Raw genomic sequence first — 20,794 nt, 5'->3', positions numbered from 1 at the left:
AAAGAGTGTCTAAAAGGGTAACAATTCGTGGCTTCACGTTCCCCGTTGCCATACATACTTAGCTTTCAGTTAAGCAGTTTATGCACTTAGTTGGGAAAGCTTATGCTAAATATTCTCTGTGTGTATCTGTGAATATGAATATGTGTGCTATTTGCCACCTTCAGGGGAACAGAATTCATAGAATCCCAGAATGGTTTGGGTTGGAAAGGACCTTACAGGTCATCCAGTTCCAACCCCTGCCACGGGCAGGGACACCTCACACTAGAGCAGCTTGCTCCAAGCCCCTGTGTCCAACCTGGCCTTGAACGCTGCCAGGGATGGGGCAGCCACAGCTTCTCTGGGCACCCTGTGCCAGTGCCTCAGCACCCTCACAGGGAAGAGCTTCTGCCTTAGATCTAACCTGAACTGCCCCTGGTTCAGTGTGAACCCATCACCCCTTGTCCTATCGCTACAGTCCCTGTGAAGAGCCCCTCTCCAGCATCCTTGGAGCCCCCTTCAGACACTGGAAGCTGCTCTGAGGTCTCCACGCAGCTTCTCTTCTCCAGGCTGAACAGCCCCAATGTTCTCAGCCTGTCTCTATACGGGAGCTGCTCCAGCCCCTGCTCATCCTCATGGCCTCCTCTGGGACTGATCCAACAGCTCCATGTCTGTTGTATGTTGAGAACACCAGCACTGCACACAGTGCTGCAGTTCAGCATGAAGGTTTGCTGTAAGGTTGGAGGGAGCTCAAGTTACCTTGATGTTGTGACAACAAAATGTTGTCATTACTGTTGCTTTTCTTTGGTACTGGGACCTGGTGTTTTCTTCCTCGCTGGAAACATTGGGTTCATTGTGTTCTCTGAGAACAAGGCAGAAAGCAGGTACCACCTCAGGAAACCTCACTAATCTTCAGTTTTGGTGGGGTGAATTTGCAAGAGAGTGGAGGCAGAGCACTGAATGGAAGCTGTTGTGCAGTGAAGAGTATGGTCATGAACATGACGGGTGTAATAAGGATTCTGGGTATGTGCAGCCATTTAGAGCACATTAGAACAAACAAACTTGAAGGATTGAGAAGCAAATGGGAAAAATCATTGAATCTGCTTTCTCTGGAAAACTTTCTACATCAAACATAGACGTTTTCCACATGAACAAATAGGGGTCAGACCACTAAAACCTTTGTGCTGAGGGCACCTAAAGTGACCCATACAAACCTGCTTTAGATTCTTGTAGCTCCTGGGTGAGGGCAGATGTCTCCCTCGCTTAAATGTTAATGTTTCCCTTATCTGATTGCCTTTCAGAACCATGATGCTCCCACTTTCAGGGGTCCTGCTTCACCTCTTACCCTCCTCAAAGCTATTCATACTTGCCTGCAATCTTCACAGCTTTACCTGTGTCTGAGGTAGTCACTTGACCCTTTCACTCTTAGCTTTTACCTGTCCAGCTGCTGGGCTTCCCAGTTCTCTGCAGCCAACCAGAAACCTTCCCAGATACAGTCCTGCCAAGAAGCAAAGGGATAAAGCTCAGCCTGCATGTGTATTTGGGGAGGATAGCTACACTAACTACAGATCAACTGTTCTTCATAGGAAGGGAGTAGTCAGCATGGATTTACAAAGGGAAAACCACATTTAACCAATTCAGTAGCCTACTGCAGTGAGATGACTGGCTTGGTAGATGAGAGGAGAGCAGGAAGTTTTACCTTCAGCAAGGCTTTCAACACTGTCTCCCATAGCATCCTCGTAGACAAACAGGTGAAACCTGCTATAGCTGCCCTTGCTCTGACCGGGGGGTTGGACTGGATAATCTCAACTGTCTGTGATTCTGTGAAGGTCATTGACCACCTTTGTTCCAGTCATTTAGAGAATTGCTGTTTGCTCCTCATTTCTTCTCTCCTTCGCTGGAAGAAAGCACTTCCTTAAGTCATTTCAGAGAAAGATCTGGTCAGAAAGCAGACAACGAAGAGCCAATTCTGGTTTGATTTCTAAAACATTACATGGCAGAGTTTGGGTGTGACAATTGCCATCCGTTTGCATAGGTAAAGAGTATGTGGGCCTTTGTTTGCTGCATCTGTACTGCAAGTAGCACGGAAGATTTCAGTACAGTACAATTTGTACTCTTTCAGCAGTTCGGCTTGTCAGACATTTTTCAGTCCTCCTTCTTCTCGTCTAGTTTTGCTATGTGCAAGCAGAAACGTCTACCCTTGATAAACGTGAAGTACATGAAGTAAGACAGTTTGGCTTCAGTTCCACTTCCAGATTCATGAGGGACATCACGGTGTCACTTAAAATGGTTTACACGCTGGGAGTGCACAAGAGGGATGTAGACAATGAATCTCCATACCTCAGACTGGAGGCAACACTCAGGTATAAGAGGAATTGATAATGACATTGCATTCAATGTGGGAAATTCTTTACAAACAGTCGTTTTGAAGCATGTTGCCTCGTACCTCGATACAGCTATGCTGGATTTCCATGAGCCCGTGCTTATGGAATTGTCCATGGAAGTTCTTTCTTTAGCTTGTGACCACTGCTCCCTGAAAAGCATTCTTATGAAAATCACTGTTTTCCAGTCTTTTCTTTGATGTCGTGTTTCATCAGTGTATACCAGGTGCCCACCAAAGATGCTCTATCCCCCCTGTTTCCCATCCACCTTCCTGTTGCCAAAACCTTGCCACACAAACTCAATACATGTGACAGCTGAAATCTGGGGCTCCTAACAGTAGCTAGTATCCAGCCCCTTATAACAGAAGACAGCTCCCAAATAAGCAACCCATGGAGACGTATGTATAGAGTAAAAAGCAGATCAGCTTCAATGTTAGAAATAAAGCCATAGAATCATAGAATAGCTGAGGTTGCAAGGGACCTTCAAGTCTGGGGCATCTGGCACAGATTGCACTGCCCTCTTTACCAGCCTGCTCCACCAGTTAGGCTACTTTGCTAGAGTGCCCATCAAGATTGCAGCTAGTCTGAAGTGGAGGATTCTCTCTACTTTTTACCATTAGGAAACAAGCACCTTATTTAGTTCATAATATGCTCAATTACCTTTAGATTGATCCTTGAATAAATTATAATCAAACCAGACTTATTCACCTTAAAGCTCTCCAAGCTTAAGGTTTTGTTGTTGATTCATTATGTTGTCAGTTCTCTATTGGCAGGGTAATGCTGTTATGTATCTGGATAGAGACAGTCTTAGTGGAAGATACTGTTATCTTTAAATGAGTAGGATTTAGCTTTCCTGGTGAGAACAGATCCTTCAATGACGAATCCGTGGAGAAACTACTGAAACAAGAATCACAATGTTGCTGGAGATTTCTACAGCCCATCAGTTAAAAGGCGGCTTTGGGAAGTCTTGGCAGCGAGAGGATTTGGATTTTGACTTCCTGTCTGTAAAATACTCCAGCATTTCAAGCTTCCAGTTCTGTGATAATGTAATTATGAAAAAGTAAATAATGCCACTTAATGTATTTATTTTGGCTCCATTCTTGATGTTATCCCTCCAATAGAAACACGCTGAATTATGGCTATATAGAGACAGATGGATGCAAATAATGCAGCTATAGATATCACTGATACAGATCTATAAGTACACAAGAATTATCTAATTACTCTGCTTGTTGCAATCTTCTAAGCACTTGCTATTCACACTTATTCATATGAATTGTTCTTTTCTAGGCAGATGTTGATGTAACAAAGATACCAGTGTATGGGGAGTTTACTGAAGTTGGGATATCTGGAAATTAGAAAAACCCAAACAAGCTGCGCTGCAGGAGGATTTCCAAAGCGGAGTCAAACTCACCAAGTTCAGTGCATAAAAAGTAGCACAAAAAGTAGCATAAAAAGTAGCATAAAAAGCACAACTTTATGGGAAACTGTGCTATTAAATCCACCATGTGCTTAGGAAGATAGCCCCTACAATGATTAAAGGTGATTTAACTTTAAACTCTCTCAAACACCCATCTCTTCAGCAGTTATCTCGACGTGTTTTGACTTTTGCTGTCTCCAGGAGCTCAGTTCAGTAAACTATTGTTTGCTATTTCATATGGCCTTTGCCTTCAAAATGCTTGAAACCCCAGCTCTGAACAATAAGCGCTCTCAGCAGCGTAAGGGGAACCGTCAATAAGTCCTTCCTAAGCTCTTGAGGCTACATTTTAATGTATTATTTATTGCTATAGAAGAGATTGCTTGTTTTCAGTGCTGTTTGATGAAATTTGGCTTGGCTGCTTGGGAACGACCAGGCTTCAAACACAAAATAACCGGACCTACGTCTTCCCTTAATTATTTTAAATTCCATTTAATCGATTTCTTGATGGAAACCCAGCAATGCAGAAACAGGAGAGAGTAAAGGTGGGTGTTAGGCTACTAGATCAATCATCATTTCATTTCTTTTTAAAAGATAGAGAATCTACAATTTAATATAACTGAGTGCGTGTCATCATGAAACATCCGAAATATGGTACCAAAGGCATTGCACACTTTGCAAATTGTCTGCTGTGCATTCCACCTATGTTAGATGCAAACATCTACGTGCTTCCAAGTTCTCAATAGATGGAATACGAGTCGTTTTTATAGTTGGCTTTTCCTCTGTACACAAGAATGAATTCTTTTTCCACACTTTTCCTTGGATCACCTATTTCATTTCAATACGCTCAGTATTTCTGTCTATAGAAATTAGGGGATTGGTCATACATGAAGAGAAAAGTAAAGGATTTATTCTGCGAAGACTTAGCTCTTCTTCCCCGAGATGATCTTCGATCAGTCAAGCCATGAGCAACTGTCTCCTCTACTCCTTCAGTTAAAACCTCAGCAGAATTAGCTGTGCTACCTGCTCTGAAAGTCAGCAATTCAATTCCTGGCCAGACAGGGGAGAGTCCAAAAGTGCTTTGTCATCAGGTTTCCTGCCCTCTCGAGCCCAAAGTTGTTGCCATCAGCACATAAATTATGAAGTGAAAATAGTTTCTCAGTGACACAGCTACTACTTACTCATAACCAGAATGTATTTCCAGTTGATGCAGCCAAGCAGACATACATCAACGCTTTTAATAAGAATCTATATGTTTTAGGTCTTTGCTAAAAGTCTCTGGCTTTCTAAAAGTCATGTAAAGCATTGAGTCTTTACCTGGCTGCCTACGAACCTATTGATTAGATTGAAATTAGGCAAATTCTTCTACCCTTTCCTGTTTAAAATAACCCTGGGTTTGCATTCTTCCTTGACTTTGGTACGGAAGGCCACTACCTTGCTGCTCTTTGCAGAAATATTGAACGACTTCTTTTAAGGCATCCTAGAAAATTCCCTCTCCGAGATCACGTATGGCAACTGCACTGAAGGAAGAGTTTGATGTCTGTAAGGATGCCCTTGAACATGACATTCATAGAATCATAGAATAGTTCGGGTTGGAAAGGACCTTGAGATCATCCAGTTCCAACCCCCCTGCCATGGGCAGGGACACCCCACACTAAACCATGGCACCCAAGGCCTCCTCCAGCCTGACCTTGAACACCGCCAGGTATGGAGCATTCACAACCTCCCTGGGCAACCCATTCCAGTGCCTCACCACCCTCACAGTAAAGAATTTCTTCCTTAGATCCAATCTAAACTTCCCCTGTTTCAGTTTGAACCCGTTACCCCTTGTCCTGTCACTACAGTCCCTGATGAAGAGTCCCTCTCCAGCATCCTTGTAGGCCCCCTTCAGATACTGGAAGGCTGCAATGAGGTCTCCCCGCAGCCTTCTCTTCTCCAGGCTGAACAGCCCCAACTTTCTCAGCCTGTCTCCATACGGGAGGTGCTTCAGTCCCCTGATCATCCTCGTGGCCTCCTCTGGACTTGTTCCAACAGTTCCATGTCCTTTTTATGTTGAGGACACCAGAACTGCACACAATGCTCCAAGTGAGGTCTCACGAGAGCAGAGTAGAGGGGCAGGATCACCTCCTTCGACCTGCTGGTCACGCTCCTCTTGATGCAGCCCAGGATACGGTTGCTTTCTGGGCTGCGAGCGCACACTGCAGCCGGCTCATGTTCATTTTCTCATCGACCAACACCCCCAAGTCCTTCTCTGCAGGGCTGCTCTGAATCTCTTCTCTGCCCAACCTGTAGCTGTGCCTGGGATTGCTCCGACCCAGGTGTAGGACCTCGCACTGGGCATGGTTAAACTTCATAAGGCTGGCATCAGCCCACCTCACAAGCGTGTCGAGGTCCCAAGGAACCAAGTTCCCATTGGACAGACAAAACAGGAGCCCTTTGCCAGCAGGCAGACTTAGGCTAAATCTAGCTCTGGGACAGATGGGGTCTGCAACATCCCCCATATGGTCTCGTGCTTTGTCTAGGTGGAGGCTTTGTCCCAGATTATGGCTCAGTCCCAGCTGAAGGGGGACTGCAGGAGGGCACCTTCTCTGCAGAGCACCCCGAGACCCCCAGTCTTGTTCTGGCTTGACGTTAAAGATGTGTGGAGGCCACACACAGAAGCAGGGAAGCATTCCAAGGACCTCCCCCTCTGGCTGCGTGCTCAGAGCTCCAAAACCCTAGCAGCCAAGAAAGCTTTTATTTGTCATAACAAGAAGCCTGAGGTGCCAGGGTTGGGTATTGTGACTGACAGAGTTCATTGAGGGATTTTTCTCCTAAGGATTAGCAGGAGCGTGGGATAACCTCTTCTGGATTGACTTCATTTTAAAAAATAATCATTTCTAAATTTTTAAATAATTCCGGATTTAAAATTCACATTGAAATTCCCTCTTCAAAAATTGATAGCCACAGCAGCCCGGGATCTTGTTCAATATGCTCTTTGAGGTTGTATTATTAGCGTGAACTAATGCTAGCAACTGCTGAGGCGATGTGTCCCCTGTTACTCCCTGCTAGTTTCTGGAGTACTGCAGTAGCTTCTGGGTTTAGTTCGGTGGATGAAACACTCTTGCAGAATAAGAAACTAGTTTCGGGGGAGAAAGGGCCTGGTCTTTTGCATCAGGAGAAAATCCATGTTTTCTACCCTTTTCCATTACCCTAAACCTGTGATGGTGGCACGCTGCCCGTGTCTGCTAGGTAAGCAAAGGGGCTTTTTCCTTCAGGAAGCTGGGTGTTCTATGAAATCGTGTTCTTGGGTGAGAAATGAGGTTTGTGAGTCAGTGGAATCTTCCTCTCGAGGTCCTTTAATTGGGTTCTGGGGTTAAATGTTGCAGAAAAGGATGCGAGCGGGACACAGAGGTCAATGAGAAGATGAGAATGTGTCGCAGTTCGTTTGGTGTCTCTTAGCCTTACTTTGACAGGCCATAGAATCATAGAATAGTCAGGGTTGGAAAGGACCTTAAGATCATCCAGTTCCAACCCCCCTGCCGTGGGCAGGGACACCTCCAGCTAAACCATGCCACTCTGTTATCAGAATGCAAAATACATGTTCGTAAGCTTTAAAACTACATATAGATATGTTTAGATAGCCATACAAATAGTCCATAAACACTGGTAGAACCCTTCCAAATAAGCTGGTAGTTTTATGATACCTTTCTACGTGCCATAGGAGTAAAGTTACACGTTTGAATTATTTAACATGATGCATTTTTATATCGAAGCAGGTATGCAGTGGGGAAATACGAGGCTGTTGGAAGCTGACCTGCAATTCAGCTCTTTTTCTGCTGTGCTGTATTCATATTTTAATATTCAATATATATTTTTCAAGTCAGAACCTGAGGTTCATACGTGATTTTTATTCACTTCAGTCTCACTGATTTCAAGTCCAGCTTCCCGAATAAGGACCTCAGCAAGGACTTGGGACCTTGCTCTTGGGATCGGACTCACCTTTTTTCCTATACCTGCTCATTGAACATCATCGTGTGTCCTGGTTTTTGTTTCAGAAACTGCCCAGTTTTGGGCCTTACCTGGAACAACGCAAAAGGATCATAGCTGAGAACAAGCTTAAGCTGAAGGAACAGAGCGTGGCTGCTGTGCTTCCCCAGAAAAAGCACTTCATTCCGAAGAAGCCCATCCCAGCCATCAAGGTAACAAAAATACATGCTTATGCATAAGAAATCATCAGCCATCAGGCAGTTGACACGCACAGTCATTGCTAGCAGTTTGAGTTGGTTATTACTGCTTTTAAGCTTGTTAGAGGGCATCAAAGACTACTGTTTAAAGCTACTTCCTAGCTTTTAACCAAAATCGATGGGAAGGGATCTGTGATGTACACGTATAGGTATTTCCCTAATGTCATTTTCCAAACTGAAGGTATTCAGGCAGCGGAACAGGAATTGTAGAGCAAGGCATGGGTAATGCCTCAGCTGTTAACAGTTTCTTTCAGTTGTAATGCTGCAGTCTGAGCTCAGGTTTACATGATACCGTTGGATTACTTGCTATGTGCTGAATAGCTTCGTCTCTCATGTAAGATCAATGGGAAAGGTCGGTGTTCAGTATGTAGGAAAGCTGTGTCATAGGGTTTCCGACACAACTTTTGAAGCTGGAGAATATTTGCCTAAGTAGCTGATCCACTGTCTGCAATGAGTAAATGTCAAGGTGGAAAGAAAACCTGTGACCCCATCTACTGCATAATCCATACACTGGAGATTTTCCCTTCCCTTAGGTAGCCAATAAATGTCAACAAATTGAACCATCATAAGCTAATTATTCTAGGTGTTCCCTTTAGACCGCACTTAAACTTCATGTCTGAATAGCCTGGAGAAGAGAAGGCTCCAGGGACACCTTAGAGCAGCCTTCCAGTACCTAAAGGGGGCCTACAAGGAAGCTGGAGAGGGACTTTCTACAAGTGCACGGAGGGATCGGACAAAGGGTAATGGCTTTAAACTGAAAGAGGGGAGATTTAGATTGGATATTAGGAAGTTCTTCCCTGTGAGGGTGCTGAGGCGCTGGCACAGGGTGCCCAGAGAAGCTGTGGCTGCCCCATCCCTGGCAGTGTTCAAGGCCAGGTTGGACACAGGGGCTTGGAGCAAGCTGCTCTAGTGTGAGGTGTCCCTGCCCGTGGCAGGGGTTGGAGCTGGAGGAGCTTTAAGGTCCTTTCCAACCTAAACCAGTCTGGGATTCTATGAACAGGAAAGCTAAGAAAATCCAGATTCTCATCTAGGGCCTTTCATAAAGCAATGTGAAAATTGTATCTGTTGAGCTTGTTGACGGTCTTCCTCATATAGGTAAGAATATGGGATCTCTACAGATTGGTAACTTCCACTATACGATCAGACCTGTAAGAATTCCTGCCAAAATAATGCCAAACATAAAACACAGTATGAGCAAGGGCTCAAAACAATGCGTCATTCCCAAGGGAATTTTGCAGTTTACCAACACATGCAGTATTCCAAACTGCAAAACCAGCCCGGGAGAAGTGCGGAGTCATCTTCCTGTTGAAGTTAAGCAGTTTGCCACTCAGTATTTTGGACTGCTTATAGTGGTTTATGGCACCCGAAAATCACTCCCCTCCTCTTGTGCTGAAGGCCCCTTCTTTCTGTGTGCAAAAAGTTCCAAAGAACAGTGAACAACTTCATTTTTGCCCACTTGTTCAAAGCCTCCTTGACCTCAGAGCTTTTGTGGTTCTGTTCTCTTTGGAGAGAGAGGATTGATGTAGGGCAAAAGAGAAAGGAGAAGCAACAGCCAATAACTGCATTTTCAATGAGATCGCTCACTTCTGAGAAGCAAAGAACTGATACCGTCCAAAAGCAAACAAACTGAACGGAGGGATAAGTGTAGCAAGAGGCAAAATCAGACCTAAAGACTTGAAAAAACCATAACTGGAAAGGTGAGGTTAATAACTGATCAAGCCTAACTCCAGGTACAAAGGCAATAAAGAACCGAGTAGCCAGAGAGACATTAAAAAGCAAAGAGGCCCTGCTGCAGGAAGGATGAAAACGAATTCCCCCAAGCAGAAAACTTGGATTTATGCTGAATACTTCTGTGTGGTGACTGTGGGGAGCTTCTCAGCCAAAGGAATCAGGTTAGCATCTTCCTCACCCCTTCGATTAAAAGAGACTGAAAAAGACTGAAGCAATTAGAAGAAGGTAGGAAACACCGAGGCCAATTCTTGGCAATCTTTCAGTCCGACCATTCCTTAAGCAGGAATGCTTTAACCAGCATGAGAAAAACAGCAATGAGAGATGCTGTATTGGGTTTGCATGGAAGGTTTGGGGAGTGGTGGCTTCTGTGAGAAGGTAGATGCTTGCATGAAGCTGTTACCCCATGAGAAGCCTGTGCCGGAGCAGGTTTGCTGGCAGGAGCTGGGACCCCATGTGGGACCCATGCTGGAGCAGCCTGTTCCTGAAGAACTGCAGCACATGGGAAGGACTCATGGAGAAGTCCATGGAGCACTGTCTGCCATGGGAGGGACCACACTGGAGATGGGAGGAGTGTGAGGAGTCCTCCGTCGAGGAGGAAGGAGCCTCAGAGCTTCTTCACTTTCCGGCTGAGGAAGGGGAGTGATAGAGCATCTTCGATGGGCACCTGGCGTCCAGCCTGGGTCACCCCATCACAGATGCCCACTAAGAAATAGGAAAATACCTGGATTTTTCTTGGAATTGGGAACTTGCCCCAACAAAGGGAGGTGTTAATAAAGTTTATCATTAATAGATCCATCTATTATTCTCTTGTGGCGAAAAACTGCCAGGAAGATTCAGGACATTCATTAAGGAAGCCGAGTGAAGCTTAATGAATAAAGGTGACTTATCTGATCCCCTTCCCTGATCAGGAGTTCTCCACAGAGAGAAGCAGAGGAGCTCAGACCTGAGTGGTGTATTTGTAACTAAGGAGTAGTCACACTTGGAATTACGAATCCCAGACCATCTCCAAGCAGTTCTGTCTTGGCTGACCCTCCAGGACAGAGAAGAGGATCCATCCTGTCATCCGGATATCAGACTAGGTGGGAAAGGGCAGCTCTTAGAGCTGGTCCCAGGCTTAACTCCGGTTCTCTGGAGCAGTGAGGATGTACGAAAGCTGATGGGAACTGGGGAATAGCTGCCCTTGGAAGAGCTGTGACCCCTGCCTTGGCTGCTTGTGGTTTTGGAGGGTTGCTGCAAATTCCTGCCCAGAACTCCGTCGTCTGCCTGCTCGGCTGTTGGTTGGTGATATGTAAATTCCAACATTTGTTTCCGTTCCACATGCTGCCAAAACGCCTTTTTTTTATAGGTTTCAAAGCCCTCTGCGATTATCCCAAATCTAATTTAATTTTTGGATGGCTTCTCCCGTGGCTTTCCTCTTTATTCTCTCTATTTTTCACTATTAATTGGAACCGCGTGCTCGGGTATGCAGCCGAGTTGGTTCCCTTTTCACTTTACCAGCAGTTTTGCCATATGCGGATCTTCTCAGTTGCGTTTCTGTACAGCTCCCACACATGTATTTGCCTACCTCAGGTAACCCCCATATTACTTTAATCGCTTTCCTTATAGATTCCTGTGGTTTTTCCCCCTACAGATTCAGTTCATTGTCCTCCAGGGTTTATACCATAATATTCAGTCACCGTTTACCTGCTTGTTTCACTCCTTCCTTTCTCCACAAGTCTCGCTTGCCCTGTGTGGCGGTTCAACCACTCTGGCATAGCTCTGTCAGCTTAGCTAGGACATGATCTGTTGTTCCACACGCTGGGAAAACATCCTTAGATGCCTTCAAGCTGAAGTTCCTTATGTTTGAACTGCTTTTCACCCTTGTGTGTACCGACGCGTCGACGTGACGTTTCACACGTACATCTTTATATGCTGATGCCATAAGCCCCCAACTGGAAGCTGGCCCCCTGGGAGGCATCAAGCCACATTTAGTCCAGTGCTGTGCTTAGTATGTAAAATCCTCTCGAGAGGTGAGGTATATTGATCTAGCTGCAGCACTGTTAATGCCATAACAGTGTTCCACTTGGATCCTTCCTCAATACAAGCAGTGTTAGCTTGTGCTCGCCTGCCTGCAACAGACCATGCTGTAGTCTTCATGATAAACATGGAGCTGTTGCATATTCCAGGTGGGACTATGCATGTCCCATCTATGGGACTCTAAATCTGCTTATCCCAAGTATTTGCTCCACAGCAAATCACAGCAATAACCTCTCCTGCAATAGCCCATAATGATCCCTTCTCTATCTCAGTACCTCAGGGAACATAAGCAAATTTAAGTTACTCTTCAAAGGTGGGAAGAAATCCTAGAGTCCAAATGGAATAGGATGGAATAAAGTAATTTCAGTTGGAAGGGACCTACGGTGATCACCAAGTCCAGCTGCCTGACCACTTCAGGGCCTACCAGAAGTTAAAGCACGTTACTAAAGGCATTGTTCAAATGCCTCTTCAACACTAACAGGCTTAGGGCTTCAACCACCTCTCTAAGAAACCCATTCCAGTGTTTGACCGCACTTAGAAATGTTTTCTCATGTCCAGTTTAAACGTCCCCTGGTGCAGCTTTGAACCTTTCCCACGCTTCCTGTCACTGGATACCAGGGAGAAGAGCTCAGCACCTCCCTCCCCACTTTGTCCCCTTAAGAAGCTGTAGAGAGCAATGAGGTTGTCCCTCAGCATCCCTTTCTCCACACTAGACAAGCCCACAGTCCTCATAGGACTTTCCTTCCAGCCCTTTTACCAGGTTTCATGCCCTCCTCTGAACCTTCTTAACCTGTGGCATCAGAATTACACACAGTGCTCAAGGTGAGGCTGCGCCCATGCTGAATGCAGCAGGACAATCACCTCTGTAAGGTGGAAGGCAGGTATCTCCCTGATGGAGATAAACACCGGGTCAGAGAGTCAGTTACTTTCTTTGCAATGTTTCCTCCCATTTCCGTGCTCTCTCTGTATCCTAACGAGGTCACTTCTGCACACCCCCTTGTTCTTTCGTAACCTGTTGAATCCTGAGAACTGGCCACACACCCCATAAATAACAATGAACAGAGTACCTGGGATCAAGCACACTGTAGAGATGTGATGTGCTTTGTTGGGAGGTATTTATATTACTTTTGTATTAGTGGACCAGCCTCAGTATTTGTATCATAGAATCATAGAATAGTTAGGGTTGGAAAAGACCTTAAGATCATCCAGTTCCAACCCCCCTGCCATCATGGTCGGTGATCCCTTGGAGATACATCATCTCTCTATGGTCTTCTAGTGTGGTCTGTGTGACAATGGACACAGCAGGTCTACCAGGAGCCAAACCTGAACCGTGAGTTGTATTTACGAAGAGAGGCTTAGTAATGTGATGGCTCATGAAAAGCTCATCGCCCTAAAATGTCTGATAAATTCACATTAAAAATGCAGCTATAGTAATAAAAATCGCAGTGTAAACATAATATCCTACTGAACAGATCTGCTCCTTATGTACACTGAAACCCACATCTGCCTGGGTTAGTGACAAGTATCATCAGTAGCATAAAAACTGCTCTGATTCTGCTCCGGTTGCCTCCACAGTGACTGAATTCCCTGCCAGTTCCACTTGCAGGCCTAAATTCCCCTTCCAGTTTGTCCAGAATGCTTTTGTTGTGAAGAGGAAGACAGCACAGCAGTTATAAAAGGAGCACTCTAGATCCCTGAGGTTGCAAAGGGGTAACTTAGGACAAAAATGAACTTCCAGCTTTGTTATTTGAAGTCTGTTTTTTAATTGCTTCTGGTAATATGTAAGCCAGGAAGAACACAGCTTGACTTGCAGAACCTGGCTTCTGTTGGCAGGTTGGCTGTTGGCTTCTGTTGGCACTTGGCAACAAACCCCGTTCTACTGTAAACAGTGCAAATTTGACGCAGAGCCCATTGAGATACACCAACTGCGGCATCCCAGAGTGCCGCTTTAGACAGTTGCTTCTTTGGAAAGCAAGCACTTTCAATAGGGAAAGCTCATTATTTCTTGCTGCACTGTTTATTTTGTTCCAAACGCTTATGGTTTGATGGAAACAAGAAGCTCTGAGGTAGCTTGAGATGCTGTAAAAGAGTGCACCTGGAAAACATCCTTTAAGTAAAGTACCATTGCTTTTTTGGTCAATAAAGCCTTGAAAACTTTGCAGATGACTCAGGATACAGTTTTTGCTTGAGAGAAAGAAGTGATGAGAAGACACAACACCCAGGAGTATAAATGAGCAGTAAATCATTGACACAGCCTTATAAAATCCCTTTCAGGCCTCTCAAATGCCATCATCCTTTCTACTTGGGATTCTGAGTCCCCAGAAGTGTATTTGGTGTGCTGTGAGCAATGAGACTTGGTTACACATTCAGAAATCACCATGCCATATGCACTGGGTTTGTTATTCCCTTTCTAAGTTTGTAGCTGGAAAAGTATATTTTGATCATGTTCTTCTAAGCAACCATTTCCTGAGCTATCTAGCGCTATCCTAAATTCTTGGACTCTCTCCTTGCTGTTTCCCAGCTGTTTCTCTGGAAGGACATTAACCAATTCACTCCTTTCCCGTTTAAAAAGCCTTTTCTAATTCCCAGCTTTAAATTGATTTCTGGCAGGTTTATAATCCTATGCTCTTGGGCCAACATTGTCATTTAAGAGCTCTTTTCCCTCCCTGATTCATATATAAAGAGACATCATATTCCTGCTCTGCTTTCGTCTTCCTAGGCTAAACATCTTTTTGTCTTCTCTCTTAAGCAACATCCTCCATCCCATGATTGTCCGAGTAGCCCACCTCCGCAGCATGCAAACAACGGTTCAGGAATACAAATGTGAATCCAGAACCTCCCTGGGAAAACTGTTGGTTACTTCTTCTGTTGGAATCTCTGCTTTTGTTAGATTCAAAACCCTTCACTATCAGGAATCCCCCCCATATTGATGCATTTCCAACATGAGCAGGCCGTGGAAAACTACTTCATTGTACGTTGTACAGGTGTTACATCATCTCTTCAGAACACAGAGCAGTACGTGCAGGGGACACGTGCATTTGTGACATACAGTGGAACATTTAAGGGTTATATACACAGAAGAGAGGCTTGTAGGATACTTAGTGTTGCTGAGGGGCAGCAGGTCACACAAAGACACATGTATTTCGAAGCCTGCAGCTGGGGCTGAATTCTACAACTGCGGTTTTTCAACTGATGCAAAAGACTGCAGAAACCTGAAAACTGCTGAGCAATTCCCAGTAAATCCATGAACATTTCTGAGAGAGATGTGGGAATGAAAAGACATGGGAATGAAGAGGGCAGTTCCTAAGATATCCCGTATGATTTAGTTACTATAAGCTCATCAGTGGAGGCAGAGTGAAGGGCTGTGTATTCAAGTCTAGTCATTTGCAATCCCGAAGTAAAAAGTATTAGCTGAAACCCTTTCATAGTAGTTAATTGACCTTTTACAGTCCTTTAAGCAAACAGATTTCCCTTCAAATTTGCAGTGAATTTGGACCATGCACATAATCAGCTTGCACAGCTCTATTGATGAGTGCTAAGTCATTAAGCTGTGATAACTTGCTCACTTACAGTCATCTGTCCACACTCATCATGCTGCCTTTAGCAATGTGCCGTAGCTGTTTTATGCTGGAAGAGCATTAATGTTCTCTACATGTTGCTGAGAAGAACTGGAAGGCTTTTAACATTCAATGAATGCAACCAAGGTATTTCACATGTCAGCAACGTAGGGGGTTTGGCAGACAGAAAGCATTTTGAGTGTTTTTGGAACAAGAAAACAGTGCAATTCCCCTGTCCTTCTTCCTGGGCTTAGGATATGGTTGAATTTCCTACCTCAGCAGTGATTAAGAGAAACTTCATAGATCCTAAAACTAATAAAAAGCTCAAACTTCATTTAATTCATGTAGCAGAGCTTTCTGTTAGAGCTAACGCTGATAAAGCCATATTACCCTATTGGCATCGGGGTGCTTAGTTTGTTTGAAAGTAAGGCTGCCCAAAATCTGCAATGAAAGCTGAAGTCACTGTAATCCAACTCTGCTGCAGTGAGAACTGGAAACAATATAGAGGGTGTTGTATGCAATTAGAAGTGATAGAGGTTAAATATAGCATACTATCACATGCTTAAACCGGTGGCTGTTCATTTCAGGGTAGAACTGATAGGAACAAGGTCAATATTGCTTCTTCAAAAGCATTGACAAACAGAATACAAAAAGAAATCCTTATCGCGTTTCTTGGCGATGCAAGACCAAAGGTAAACGCTCTGAAGCTTTATGAATTCTGGGCAGATTTGTCCGTCTCTTATTTGGCTTGATCTTCAGCATTTTTCAGTTGATTTGGGTCAAAATCATCATGGTTTGTTACAGTAGAATGGCTTTGAAGGCGGTTCTACTCTCCTATGGCTCAATGAGATTTCTTTAATACTTAACATAGCCGTTGTTGCATCGCATCACCTTCATTTACTGTGCCCAGCTTTATCTTAGCAATGTAAAATCTTGCGCAGAAAATCAAGCTTGTTTTGCAGCGTGGGAACTGTGGTAAAAGCAACTCACAAAATATCCAGGCAACCAATACTGTGCCGTAGAGTAAATCTCTCAAAATCATAGAATGGTTTGGGTTGGAAAGGACCTTTTAAGATCATCCAGTTCCAACCCCCCTGGAAATGGTTTGCATCAGGTAGGTCGCGTTCATCACCTGAGCTCTACTTCCACAAGTTAAACTGATTTAACTGAGGGGTAGCTGTTGTCCAAAGGACCTGGGGCTTGTCCCATCTCTACCATTGACTCAGTGAAGCTGAACTGCCACTGAACTCTGCAGTTTCCCTCGATGCAAAGGGGAAATGGTTTGCATCAGGCATCTTTTAGAGGAGGTGTCTTTTCCCCGTGGTGTGTACCCATAGGCTGTCTGCAGCACAGATATGTAGGGTTGACGCCACAAATTCTTCCGTGTAAAGTTAGAAGAACTGAATCAAGACTTGCAGGAGGAGACCCACAACTTGCTCCTGTACAGTATGTGCAATAAACTGATGATGGTGTCATTTGTGCACCTGACTAAAGAGAGAAGGCAGTTGTTCTGTCAATTTACTTGATTGTGCCCCTTTCTTTTCTTGATGTGAGTTCTTAAATCGGCGCTAATGAGAAATGACTGTGGATGATCTGATGGTTTGTAGCATGTCCCTCCTGTTTAGTGCTCCATTTTGTTCCTTGATGTTTCACATAATCATGGCAAAACAATAGCCAAAATAAAGTCCTCAGTGTGTAACCTATTTGTGGCATGTGTTTGTAGGCAAATATATACTCCCAGTGCTGCGTACATTGCAAATCTGCCTGTATTCTACATATTTTACAGGAGGCATGAAGGTCTGCAACTTGGAAACTTGTAAGAGAGATCCTGAACATTATTCCAATGCATGGCCAAATCTTCCATATCAAAGTACTAGAGCAGCTATAGAAGTCCTGCGCAGCTATAGAAACTGCTTAGGTATCTTCTGAATGAGTCAATAACGTCTCTTCTTTTTCCCCCAGGATGTAATTGGGAAAGCACTGCAGTATATTGGAACATATGGTGAGCTCTGCAACACGGAGCAAGTTGTGGCTCTGATTGACGAGGAAATGTGCATCAACTGTGGCAAATGTTACATGACCTGTAATGATTCTGGCTACCAGGTAAGAGCACAGCTGTAATTAAGCAGAGAGGCAGGAGGAGTTATCTTTCTGCTGCTGGGAAGAAAGAATCCACCTTCTGTTAATGAGCAGGTGGCAAAAACAGATGTATGGAATATCAGATTGGATTGGAAGCCCAACGTGCTCCCAGGCTGTGCCATGCAAGCCCTGCCCGAGCCATTTGCGTGGTGGTGAGAGCATCACCCAGCATGGATTCCTCTGGAAGGCTGTGCTGAGTGTACCTCTAGGTCACCCTCCCAGTCTCTCCGACCTGGTGGATTCTATGGCGAGAGCAGCAGGATGGAGTCTGCAGGATTTTGAGCTGAGGCTCCTGTTTGCACCCAAGTATTTCTTGGATTAAATAAGCTGCACAGAACGTATCTACGTGACGTTCCTTGCCGTGTCCACCAAAGCTGATGTCTGCCGTCGTGCAGACTGGAGTGTTCTGCAGTAAAAAGAGCAGTACAGGAAGATTCAGGCTCTTTTGGGAAACCAAATCTGCCTCTAGCATACCCTCCATTATTGCAGTAAGCAGTAAGTTTTACATTAACTTTTCCATTCGTCCCAGTCCACCTATAGTTTGTCCGAAACAAATACTTTAACACCGTGCATGACCTTTTGTTTAGCCTCAGCTCCCTCTAAACAATAGTAGGCCTGATGAAAGGGAAGAAACCTTCCCTTTTAAAATCAACTCCTGCAATTAAAACAAGTGTGTCAGGGCTAAGGTAGGTGTGGGTTTTTCCACTGATATAAGAAAGTTAATGCTGCGTTTATACTAAATGACATTACTACGGTAGCCTTTTAACTGTGTAGATTTCTTCTTGCAGTCTTCGCATCTTCTCCTTCCATCAGATTTCCCAGTGAAGAGGAGGATACAACCCTTGCAGAGCAAAAGGCTGCGTTTATACTTAATACAACTTTCTTTTCATACCTGGAAAAAAAACAAGCACCAAAAGAAGCCGAATTTAAACCCCCAGGAGGTTTTCTAAGCACAAAAAAACCCATGTTTTTTCTTTAATTAATGCAATTGAAATGAATTCCAAAGAAATCCTTAATTGCAAAGAACTCGCGCATTGTAACATGTGCTTTATGCTTCTCTTTGTTTCAGAAATACCCATGCTGCTCTCTCACCTTGTGTGACTCGAGGAGAAAAGCTTACCTTAATTTCAACTTTGCACTGGTGTCTTGACTTCCTCTCCCTCTTTGAACTCCCTTTCAAGATGTGTGTTGTTGTTGGGGAGGGAGGAAGAAGCCCTTAAATACTCAGAAACCAAAGCTCTCTTTGTGCTCAGGCTAAAGGAAAACTTGTAGATTCAGGGCAGTTAGGACCTATTGCATGCCCTGTGCTGGTTGCTACAGCAACTTCTGTGCTTTCCTGGTAGTGAAACCCCAAATGCCACAAGTCTGCCTTTGTAGCCAACCTGCAGCATCGCCTTGTACCTTCCGTCTCCTCCCTGCCTCCTCCAGTTGCTGGCAGTGGTGATGGGGGTTTGCTAAGGCACCACTTGCTTGCAGAGAAGTGAGAGTTCAGCTTTCAGGCCTGATTTTTTTCCTTCCTAAAACTCTTGAAGGTAGATATTCAGTGGGGGTTTTGCGTTTCTCACTTTTCTAGGCTGCCTTGCTTAGCTACCGAAGCTTTTGCAGTTGCGTGGTGCTTTTGGTTTTGCTTTTAATTGCCATTTCCATTATACCAGGAGCTTATTTCGTCGCGACTGCAATTGTTATTTCACATTCAAATACGCTTATCACCCTAATTGGTAATGAGGATGCACTGCATGGAGACTGAAGCAAGCTCTGCCTGCCCACCACTCAGATATCCCCTTCAAAGAGGTGCAAAGGAAAACAGTCATGCGAGGCCCCGTGTGCTGTGTTTTTCTCTATTGTTTATTACATTAGATTGTTTATGCTGTGCTGAATATTGAAGTCATAAGAACACATTGTGCTGAGGCCATCCAGGCGTGGTCTGGTGTCTCCTCTGAACCCATCACTCTGGTGAATTGCTGTCTTAGGACATATTTCCCTCCCTCTGGGAGTTTCAGCATCGTGGGCCATACTCCTCCTTTTGTAACCAGCCCTTGTGAGCTTTTGCCGAGGTATAATTTGACCCCTGTTTCTAGTTTTAAAGAGTCAGCGGGGAGGGGACGGGGCTGTTTTGTTCCCTGCCAGTCGAGCAGTTGCTATAGCTGCAGTGCAGCATTGCACCAAGACGTCTCCAAGTGCTGCAGCAGCCGCTGAAACGGGAGCAATTGTGACCTTTTCCTGCGAGCGCCATCAATAAATGTTTATTCCTGTTCCCAGGCTATCCAGTTTGATCCCGAAACCCATGTGCCTGTGGTTACTGACAGCTGTACGGGCTGCACCCTGTGTCTCAGCGTCTGCCCCGTTATCGACTGCATCCGCATGGTTTCCAGGACAACACCCTACGAACCAAAGCGCGGGCTGCCCTTAGCCGTGAACCCCGTGTGTTGAGGTGCTCAGCTCAACTTTACACTTGTTTGATGCGATCGATTTGCTTCCTAATTAGGCCTTGGAAATCTACTCTTATAAAAACATATCACATTGATAGCTTGTCCGGATGAGCGCCGTGTTTTCCCATTGCTGGGCTTACAAGAGTTAAGATGTGAAATCACGGTTAGCGGTGGCTGTCATTGTGCACTGGTTGAAGTGTGACTTTTCCTTATGGTTCATGCTGTAATAGCACAATTCCCCTTGAATCTCTATGTATTTTCTGGCTCTAAGCATCACCAGGAAAGCCTTCTGAATGAACTACAAATCAATGGGCGAGCTGGCTGTTTTCAAGGAGGCATTTTGTAATTACACATTGCATTTAGCTTTAAAAGAGTTTCCTAGAAGATGTAATTAACTACATAGCATTCAAACAAAGCAACGTGCCTTCTATTTTTCTATGGGAAGAAACGAAAGGGAGTTTAAAACAGGATTTAAGAACTGGATTAATCACTTTCAACTACTCCAGCATATGGTAGCGTGTTTTTATAATCCTTTCTAATTCCTCACACCAGTCACTTTATAGACTAAATTTGCTGTGCGCTCACACGTGCTGGACTCCATAGATTTGTGTCCTGCCTGCGCAGCTTGAAAGTCACTCTCCCCCCAGTCATAGCATCCCTCTGAAGCCGGTTAAACCAGCTTCTGATGGAGTCCAGGTTGCATTTCAGGATTCTGAGACGTGACAGCGTGGTTTTGCTCCGAGCTCATCCTCTAAATACCTTTTTACTTGTGCCAGTCAATGCTCCAGAATGCACACGTTCCAGGTCAGGGATCTGATTCCGTGCAAATGGAACGCGCGCCCTGCAGACTGCCTTTGCCAAGCGCAGACACATCGGGCACATTGGCAGGATGATGATTCCCCCCAAGTGCCAATTCTTCATA

At 44.7% G+C, this 20,794-nt stretch overlaps 1 protein-coding gene across 1 annotated transcript in view; it reads left to right on the top strand.

The window, feature by feature from the left end:
- Positions 1-19,873, top strand: part of DPYD (dihydropyrimidine dehydrogenase) — a gene marked incomplete at its 3' end in the record, with an annotated part of 352,887 nt that extends 333,014 nt beyond the window's left edge. The window contains exons 21-23 of the mRNA XM_080623761.1: positions 7,812-7,955; positions 17,267-17,407; positions 19,703-19,873. Of these exons, the coding sequence (XP_080479887.1) occupies positions 7,812-7,955; positions 17,267-17,407; positions 19,703-19,873 (456 nt within the window). The remainder of the gene's footprint in view (positions 1-7,811; positions 7,956-17,266; positions 17,408-19,702) is intronic.
- Positions 19,874-20,794: the final 921 nt, after the last annotated feature.

The sequence above is a fragment of the Psittacula echo genome (genome assembly GCF_963264785.1).
Source record: "Psittacula echo genome assembly, chromosome: 7".
Classification (NCBI taxonomy): Eukaryota; Metazoa; Chordata; class Aves; order Psittaciformes; family Psittacidae; genus Psittacula; species Psittacula echo.
This window is presented reverse-complemented; position numbering and strand designations above follow the sequence as displayed.